Source organism: Dermacentor silvarum, chromosome 1 (genome assembly GCF_013339745.2).
Source record: "Dermacentor silvarum isolate Dsil-2018 chromosome 1, BIME_Dsil_1.4, whole genome shotgun sequence".
Classification (NCBI taxonomy): domain Eukaryota; kingdom Metazoa; phylum Arthropoda; class Arachnida; order Ixodida; family Ixodidae; genus Dermacentor; species Dermacentor silvarum.
In genome coordinates, this window is record NC_051154.1 from 182701687 (window position 1) to 182711885 (window position 10199).

The following is a 10199-nucleotide window of genomic DNA, read 5'->3' on the forward strand; positions in this document are numbered from 1 at the left end:
ATAGGGACAGGCAACAGATGCCACTCACTGTCTGAATCGGTGTAAGCGGAGCTTTAAAAGATTACTGCGCAAACCGGCACACTAGTGTAAGAAGTGCGCAGTCGTTTTCGGCGACGAGCACGTCCCGAACTAACTCGCTCGAAATGCTAAAAGCCACGATGGCGCACAAAAGCAATGGTAAACAACAAATCGATAACAGTGGTAATGCTGTGAAAACCGGTTACTTTCAAAAAGCAAACCATGTTGATGGCTAATAAAGTTTTAGAATAGGGTCCCCTAAAATTTGGGGCTCCAAAGAGCTTTGCGGGTGTTAGCGTTGGGGCATGCAGGAATGAAGAGTTTCGGAATAGGCGTTTTGCGTTTGCCGATATCGTGTTGCGTTTGCAGCGTCACTACGGCGTCAAAAAAAAAGCTATTATAAATATTAAAATAAAATATATCATTTTGTGATAAGAAAAGTAACTTAGTCTTTCGTGTTTTTGCCTTTAATTACAATTTAGAACTTATTTTATTAGCAGCATGCAACTTGTTGCGCTCAGTTTTGAGTAACCAACTTTACGCCCTTTCACCCAGCCAAGTCAATCCGTGATAGGCCTACGAGCCATGAAATCGACAATTGAATTCGGAATCAGTGGCGTACGTATAATGAATCAATCTTCATTACACATGTTATTTGAGAGAAAGCGATAACCGCAATCACAGCTTATAGCGTACGAACTTGACGCATTACCACGAATAGAGCCCAGTTTTGTGCTAGGTTAGAGCCGTCGCTTCGATGGGCGCCGCCATGTTTGTTGACGAAAGCTTTTGGGGCAGCTTTTGGGACTCCCACTAAATTGATGAAATAGCGTGCCAGACGCTAAACCCAAACACAGTTTCCGTGTAGAAACCTACTAGAAGTAAACGCACCAGAACCCGCCTTTGGCTCGGGGTCTTGCTCCCATTTTTTTCGCATACTTGGCCCACTTCCCCATGTTTGGGTTTATCTCTCTGAGGAGGATCCAATCTTATGTTCAACCTATCGAAATGAATCTCGAATCTAAGCACGAACAAAAATTCATCAATTCAGGAGAAGGAAAATGGCAGTAAAGCTTCGCGCGAGATACGTGGAGTAGGTCGAAAGCTGTGCCCGGCGCGATGCTTCATCCGGAAGACATGGCCATGAACACACTGGAGCGTGTCATCCACCCGTGCTTCCCTTCTTTCATGTCGGCGCCACGATCTCTCGACGGCCCCGACCCTATGTTATTGCTCGCCCTTCCTGAGCATACCCATGTTAGTACAGTGTATTGCGAAAAGCCCACTACTCACAGGTTCATCCCAATGCCCGGGGATCAAGTGCCTAACGGTCAAGCAGGGTGCAAGTTTAAGTTCATCACAGATCAAAGCCACCGGCGCAGACAACGGCGCAGAGAGGGAAGGAAAGGCGGGGGGGGGGGGGGGGGGTCATTTCGCGCACGCACACACGCACAGCCACGCGGACGGCTCAGCCAGCTAAAACACAGCCTTCGAGATTTGCTTCTACCCGATCAGACCCACCTCTGCAGCGTGGATTACTGCGCCACTTATAGCCCAAACACAGCCAAGTCACAGATTTTCAGTAGCCCAAATATAGCCACATAGCCAACTCGTCCAAGTCGACGCCAAAAATTTTTTACCGTAGCTCAATTTGGCTATATATAGCCAAACCTGGCAACACTGGACAGAAGCAGCGCGTAGAGCAGGAGATAGAAAGACGGAAGACACAAACGCCCGTGCTCGCGGCACATATGCCGGCGTGACGTACGGCGCTGGTGACTTCTATATGGTGTCGATATACGTATTCCGTGCTTCCCGCTGTTTCTTGTTTCAGACATTAAAAACTGCCTGTCTATTATTGGCAGAGAAATTATCGACGCCGTCAGAAATACGTTCATAATAAACGACATTGCTATCAGTGCAAAACGGCGCTTGCGTTGGTTCTCTCTCGCACGCACAGCAGTAATTGAGTTATCAGTTATCATTTCATCAGTCAACATAAAAAAGCGATGCTGCAGATGAGAGCCCCACGTCTTTGTGTCTGCTTGTTCGCCTGGGGGAAACTATACAGTGTGTTAAAAACACTTTTTTTTCTGTAATACATGTTCTGAAATGATGCACAGTGAACGCAATAAGAAACGAGAAAATTAAATAACGGGAAATTAGGACACGTCTCTTTGAGCGGTGCAAATGAACCTTAAGATTTATGAAGGAAAAAAAAAATAAAGATGACAGATTATAGTGTGCGACAATGAAGTGGAATTAACTATCTTTTTGAGCATGTCCTATGTAAAGCAAGCCGATCACATGTGATTGGAGGCTTTTTGGGCGTAGGGAAAGACCGTATGTAGTGCTCTTGTACCAAGCACTGTCATACAGTGTGTGACTTGAAATCTCTTCCATCAGTTTGAGGCTCATTTGTCGTGTTCTGGTGAGCTCCGAAAATGAATTTTTGGCTGAAGGTAATAAGCATACAGTTGTTAAAATAGATGAAGCACGCTTTGAGCTTCTCATTGAAAACGCCGTCTGTCGCTTATCTCAGCGCCTTCGACTGCAACCGCATTGAACTGTGCCGATATGTAAGATCATTATCTACTCCGAAAGCGACACCTCGCGATCGAGATTTGTAAGTGGAGTACAAGCATACGGTTGCAAAATGTGTTGTAGCTTTTATACTGTTCGCATACCTCAAGCTAATTACTTACGCTGTTCACAGCTAACCTCTTCAACTTCAACATCTCGACAACATCAGAAAATATTATCATGAAAAATTCGTCGTATACCGTGTAGTTCAACAGCCAGGTTTTGCTATTGTCCTAACGCTTGAACCGTAGACACCGACGTGACTGACTAATACTCTTTTTCAGCGCACTGGCGTATTTCAATGAACAGTTTTGCTTACACGTACCGGACAGAATATTCAGACAGATCTGAGCTAACCTATCATGCCTTTTTAGACCACTCGTTTTCAGCGTACTGCTCATGAAACAGTATACGTATGATGCAAGCTGTACTAAGGCTGTTGAGCTTTCCCACATTCATTAGTTTTGTGTTAATAAAACTGAGTGTAAGGCGCAAGAAACTAAATCATTAATTTGTCTTGTGAGAAGAGAAAAACAGGACGAAGGACAACTGTTCTTTGGACAATATGTGGAGTGCGCACACCGCGATCACAAGTCCTCATTTTGTGTCCCTGCAAGAGCGCAACAATTTTTATAGTGTGCTTTCATTGGCAAAAGTCAAGGCCAGAAGCATGGCTCACGTTCAGTATACATACTTTAGATCGTTCAGAATTAGTGCATATTATTGAAACGCAGCGTTCTCGCCTTCCGCTGCCATCGGAATGCAGCCACCGAGGAAGAGATTTCATAGACCTCACACCCAGCAGCATATCGCCACGCAGCCGCTAAGCCACCGTGGCGGGTAAGAAAAAATAATAAGCATCTCGTGCGGTTTTGTCCAGTGGCGTATCGATGTGGCTGCCGTACAAACGCGTGAACACTCGCGTCTGTTTCGAGAGGAGGAAGCCCTTGCATCAGTGTGACTGTCCCTTCAATGAAGCAGGCATGTTTGAAGACAGAAATCTCGGCTTATGGATTCTCGATACGCGATATCACCTCGTTATCTGGAACGTGCCCTGAAAGGGACCGCACAGCCCTCTGGTCAAGGGGTCTCCCGGCACTCAAGCCGATCGGCCAAGGCGTGCACTGGGCTGCAAGCAGCTGATAAGATGGCAAAGGCGCATGACTCCTCCTCGGGGGGCCGCCAGCGGACCGGGGGAGCGCAGAGACATAGTGCACGGCGTACAACAATGTGGCGCACGGGACCCTTGGCTCCAATACCAGACACTAACCGTGGACGACGTCAGGATTCGGGAGGCAGCTTTCAAGGCATTTCACGCGAACAATGCTAGACGGACATTTGGCGGCGTCGCCTGCTGCGGCCGCTCACATAAATCTAAGCACACGAGCGTTTTTGCATTTAGCCCCCATCAAAATGCGGCCAATCGAACCTGCGTCATCCAGGGGCTTAGCCAGGAGGGGGGCACACCGGGCGCACCAGAACACCACCCATGGGCTTGCAGCTTCCGCGCTAGTGCCTCGTGACGTCACGGAATCCGAAAAGAGCCTGCTCGTGATTAGTGAATAGTTTATCAATCAACAATTTATAAATCCCATTACAATATAATCAAAGAAACCATTTATTGAGCATTGAGAACATTTTTCTGATCTAAATCGGTACAAATATGCGAAATTACTTCGAAATTCATGGCCTCACATTAACGTATACGGGCACGGCGGTTCGGACTCGAAATTCAAGTACGCAAACTTTTCCCATCCCCTGTACCGCTAATAACAAAGTTTTTCACGCCAAATGAAACGCAAATCAAGTTTTGAAAACAAATTTTACCAGTCTGAACATAGGACACCTTTTAGTGCCCATTTAATATTTATTTGCTAACGTAGCGTCTGTGGTTTATTAAACTTTTTCGAAGTTTATTCGGTATCTCTTTAACCAACGGAACACTAGCTGACGCTATCATGCATGCATTAGAACAAGTAGGAGTACAACACAAATCAATGCATATAAAAGAAAACTGTGGAGGGGAGCTCGGCTGTAGGGAGCCTACTGAATACCACAAGCAAATCACATTCGCGGTGTGTGGCAGGTGAAATAACTTTCGAGGCTGAGGGACCACAAACGTGACGACACATACTCAGAAGTATGCGGTAGCTTTTTCGCTTAGCAGTGCGAGACTCTTTTGCTTAGAAACATGGTATGGACAGCTAGCCTGTGCGATTTTTCATCGATTTACCGCTTGTATGAATTGCGACCTGCGCGAGGGGGCCCCTGAGGTATTCGTCGGTGTACGCGCTGTTAGTATTGTCGACAATGGCTAGGGCAGTGAAACATTTACCACATTGGCCTAGTTCATGCAGCGTAATCTCTTCGCCAACGCAATAACCATCTCCTACCACTTCAAACTAAAATGCACGACAGTTCGCGGCTCGTACGTCCCGTGGCTTAACTCATTTCGGTGGAACTGAAATCAGCTGTCCTATGTACGATAGAACAAGGTTCAAGGGCAGGTCATCTTGGAACCTCCCAAAACAGAAACAGTTCACTCTAAGTTATTGCATCTCTTTTGTGTAGCGAGAGCATCCCAGAAAGCATGCAGTTTCTGCCGTCTATGGTTGCGATGTGGGCTTGATATACAATCCTGGAATACTACGAGATCGCAAGCAAGACGCGAGCCAAAGATGACGACACGTCCTCTTCTTCCGTACGTATCTTCCCAAAAAGCTACTGGCTTTTCAGAAAAACGGAGTGTCTGACTTGAATGCGCCAAGAGAGATAAGTGTGGCGATACAGTTTCTTTTCGTTCCTATATTTATCTTGCGCATATAGGACATGGTCCCTGGACGGAAATTCCCCTGTGCTTTCCGAAAAGCCCGAAAAAGAGGCGAAATACTTCAGCATGGACTGCGCATGGTCTAGCATGGACGCATTGCCTTCACTTATCGTATACAAACGTATATACTAACGTATATTGTAAGCGTATATTGTATACGTTTGTATACAAACGTATATAAACGTATCGCTTTCATCATGAAGACAACTGCATTGCACTCCAAATTAAGGGAAAAAACGAAACAATAATCTACGCGACCCCGTCTGCTGTTCACGACGCGTTGAGTTATTTTTCGAGTTCTACACCATAGCACCGATTTCGCTACAGGCGAGAACTATGTGTGCACTGTAACTGTGAAAAAGGTGCGTGCGAAAAGACTGCACAGAGTGGAGGGTCTTATAACAGGGCAAGAAGCTTCTCATATTTAAGGAGGACACGTCGCCGAAAAGAAGCCAGGAAAAAGGAACTGCTGCACTCATCATGAGACGTCTGGACGACCTTGAGCGACAATGATTAACAGATCATTCTGGAAAGCAGCATATATCACAGGACCTCACCGCAGTGGATCTTCAAGGTGTCTGCTGCCAGATGTAGCATATCATCTGCTCAATATATATGCATCCATAATTTGCGTCAGCTATAGAGGCAGGCATTGTTTTGGAATTGACGTTTTAGATTTAGCTGAAAGCATCGCAGGCCATGTGACGCACCAAGAGCAGACCAACAACCTTGACCAATATCATGCTTACTTCAACTGTGCTTCTTGTGAATGAGTGATAAAAAAAAAAAACACTTAATGAAAATGAACGTGGAAATGCAACAGAGGATGATCGTGGTTAACCACCTGCATGCTCATACTGCAACGATACAACTGTAGCGCGCTTTCACGTTGCGAGACAACATTCCAACCATTTGTTACAATGACGGAACACTGCTATGGGGCTCATGAAAAGCAGGCTGTGCACGTGCTGAGGTTCGACCATATATTTATCAGTTAGGCAGATATTTATGCCGAATCATCGCCCACGCCCTTCATTTGTATCAATATTAAAAAAAAGAAAGATCGGTGTTTCGGTGTCTGAGTTAATGAATTCACCAATGAACCAATCAATAGCTATGGACTTCATAAACGTTTGTAGGCAGCATGAAAGCGTGTTTTAATCACTGACCAAGCTGGTCGAAGCCGTCAAATGAGGCGCCGCTATTCTGAATTGATAATAATGGAGGTGCCGTCATCTTGGAAATTCGGAAATTTGGTTGAAACCGGAGCAGCATCGCTAGCTGCCATTTGCTCACGCTGCTCCCCACGCGGCCAGAGGGACACCGACGCGCGCTCCCGCGCTATCGTAGCACTGCAGGCTCGCGTGTGCGGACTTGAGTGCATGCACATACCGTGCTACAGCTCTTTCGCGGGACACGTGGACGAGTAAACAAGAAAAATGTGGCCACCGGCATTAAAAAGTTGCCGTAATAAGCACGGGTGAAGTTGAGAACTACGGCGCTGTGTCAGCAAATCGGTGTATGTCATCGAAGTGATATTTCGGGAAAACAAGAAAATAAGCGATGATTAGCGATGTCTCTAAATTATAACAACTATACCGCACCACCAAGTTCGAGAAGCCGATTATAAACGCCCGCAGTCCGCCGGAACTAAGGACCCCCAGCTCACAAAAACAAAGTTCTCAACAACACGCCGCTCAAAGTAAGAAGAGCCGCGTTTCTCCCGCAGCATAAACTCGAGTTCGCGGCCCGCTGCAGCGGAAAAATACAGATAGTGGCGGGTGAAAAACGATAGTGGCTCAAAGCCCGCTGGTTTCCGCTGCAGGCGCAGGAAATTCGCCTACGGAGCTACCCCCCCCCCCCCCCCCTCGCCCTGTTTTCTATCGCTGTAGTCGACGTCTAGACACGCAGCAGAGGAACGGAGGGTGCCAAAACGCTCGCAGGACGAACTTCAAGACGCTCGACACGCTACAGCGCTCAGCATTCACGTCCGAGATACCCGTACAGGCATTCCTGAATAAATAACACGCGACATCGACAGAGCTTAGAACGCGTCTCGACGGTCGTATGGCGCGCGGCTGCGAACAATTACGAAGGCCACACTTGAAAGCAGTTTGGCCGAGGAAGAACGGTGACTACAGAAGGTTATTATCGGGTTCACTACAATCAAGAGTTTACGCTACAGTTTTATATCGGTGCGTAATATTCGAGCGCTGCTATGCGGTGCAGCACTTGCTATACAACTGCGCACACCACTCTGCCTTAAACTTGAAACAGACGACGTGCTACGACGGCCGAGAAGGAAGAAGTCTTTAGCGGCACTGATAAGTAATAACGGGAGCTCTAAGTATACCAGCAGCTGTTGTGATTGATGAAAACAGCCGCATGGGGCGCGGTCCTACAGGTGGGCTAAGCACGCATGGGCGAAAGCGCCGAGCACCCGATCCAAGCGAGCAAAGTCGTAGCTGTCCTATAGTTGATCGCAGTTGCAAGTAGTATCGTTTCAGGAAGGTCAGTGACTGACAATGTGTTAAACGTTGAATGACGTCCCAACCAGTATACACGACACTCGCTATTACTTATACCAGTATTGTCGGCCCGCCTTCTTCGTCGCTCCTTTGGCGGCAATTTCAACCACAAAATAACGTACAAGCGCACCTCCGCAGAGCGCGCTAAAGGTGCGTTCTCTGGTGGACGCAGCATCATGTCTAGAATCCTATTTGCCACCTGGATAACAAGAACAAAAAAAAAGGAGGCATTGGCTCGGTGAGAGCCATCAATTGTCAAAAATAGAAGGTTTAGAAGACGCCGTTATAAGCTCACATTACGCCATTTTTTTCTCCTGTAAATCCATCGGCACCAGTTTACTTTCAATATCGTGTTGAGCCAAAATTTGAATTGGGAAGAAAACGCTAGTTAACTGGGGCTACGATAAACGCAACGTACACGGTGGACGTAAACACGGACAGATGTCATGGCAGTATTGGTGCACTGGCGCCTTTTCGTTTCGAACTACTGCTATTGGTGCACGTCGTTTTTTGGTGGAAATCAGCAGTGATTAACGGGGAGTGCATTTCCTATAGTAGTCTTTGCATGGAGCCAACCAGCACTTACGGGTACTTATAATTTAAAATGCTACCATTAGCTAAACAACTGAGCGTGGTTTGAATTGACTGAATCGCATCAACGTAAAGCTGCTGGTTGGCACGCAGCTAACCATAAGACTTCGGAGTCTCTCATGTGGCGTTGCACGTGTGTGCACCGCACACGTGAGTGACACAGCACAGTGTACCATTGTGGACGCTTCCATCAACGTTGACCGAAGCCGCCACAATGTGCTACAAAACTATGCTTTAACGCGTTTGCAACACGTGCTTACGCCCTACATTGACAGGGCATACGCATCAGATGAAACAAGGATCGTTCTCAAGTAGAAGACTTGGTGTCTGCGGACGCACCTGTAAGCTCTTGCAGGATAACCCCTCATCGAACTTATGAAGCACGACTTAACTGATATATTGGCTTCCACAAATAGGCGGCATATACTATACAAACATGCTCGGTCCCCCCGCATAAGGCCACGTGCAGACAGGCACTACATGCAGCAGGCAAAGCCAGAGCTTGTCGCTGTGGCGATGCCCAGTCGGGTAGTGCCCCGGCAGGAGTACAGGGTCAAGACGAGCGGCACTCACCGGCGAGGCAGGCGAGCGCCGCAAGCAGCCAGGGCAGCAGCCGGGTTCGGGCCATGGTGGTAGTGGCGGCGGCGTGTGCTCGCGTAGCCGCAGCGAACCTATCGCCTCTGGGTGCTCGACTTGCGACGCGCCGCGGAGGCAGGGGCCGCCGGTTGGTTGACCTTCAGATAAGGGCGGCCCGGATCGCGATGATATTTCACCGAGGCTCGATGGCGCGGCTGATAGGCGCTGAGTGCGGGCTCCTGCGCCTGCTGGACCATCGCATCCGAGCCGCGGCCGGTCGTGCTGACGGCGGGCGGCCGAGCAGCGGGCTTGCCCCGATCTGGCCTTGGCCTTGCGGGCGACGACGATCGGGAGGGGGGGCCAGCGGCCGAAAAAGGCAAAAGTGGTCCTGCCAGTTCGCCCGGGCTGCTTCTTCCGGGTGAGGGTCGGCCGCCGCTCGGTCGGCACCGTTGCGCGCTCCTCGCCCGGCCGGAATGCCGATGCTAATAGAGAGGGGGCTGCGACGCTCCGGCGACGCGCCGCCACCATGACTGCGCAGCCCAGATCATTGGGCCGCGCGGTCGCGCACTGCCTCAAGGGCGCCCGAAGGCCTCTCCGCAGGGCCTAGAGAGGACGCGCTGAATCAGCTTCCTCGCACGTGCAAAACGGCGCTGCAGAAGTTCCACCAGTCACTGCAAGATCGTGCTGCATGCGGTCAGCTGATGGTTTAAAAAAACTATGGGGTTTTACGTGCCAAAACCACCATCTGATTATGTGGCACGCCGTAGTGGGGACTCCGGATTATTTTGACCACCTGGGGTTCTTTAACGTGTACCTAAATCTAAGTACACAGGTGTCTTCTGCATTTCGCCCCCATCGAAATGCGGCCGTCGTGGCCGGGATTCGATCCCGCGACCACGTGCTCAGCAGCCCAACACCGTAACCACTGAGCAACCACAGCTGGTAGCTGACGGTTTGCTGTGCTGTCCTCCAGCAAAAGTGTCGCTTTGTCACAGCGCGTTTCCGCTATCCTAGTTATGAATGTGGACCGACACACTCCAAGTTAATAGTCCATAGACTACATCGGGTAAAAG

The 10199-nt window shown here is 48.7% G+C and overlaps 1 protein-coding gene across 2 annotated transcripts in view; it reads right to left on the reverse strand.

Moving 5' to 3' along the window:
* LOC119436499 (microsomal triglyceride transfer protein large subunit) overlaps positions 1-9571 on the reverse strand; it is a 57585-nt gene extending 48014 nt beyond the window's left edge. The window contains exon 1 of one of the 2 annotated variants that reach the window (XM_037703361.2): positions 9124-9571. In XM_037703361.2, coding sequence (XP_037559289.1) covers positions 9124-9178 — 55 coding nt within the window. In that variant the 5' untranslated portion in view covers positions 9179-9571. The remainder of the gene's footprint in view (positions 1-9123) is intronic. The other variant, XM_037703362.2, reaches the window with a different exon arrangement.
* Between the last annotated feature and the right edge of the window lie 628 nt (positions 9572-10199).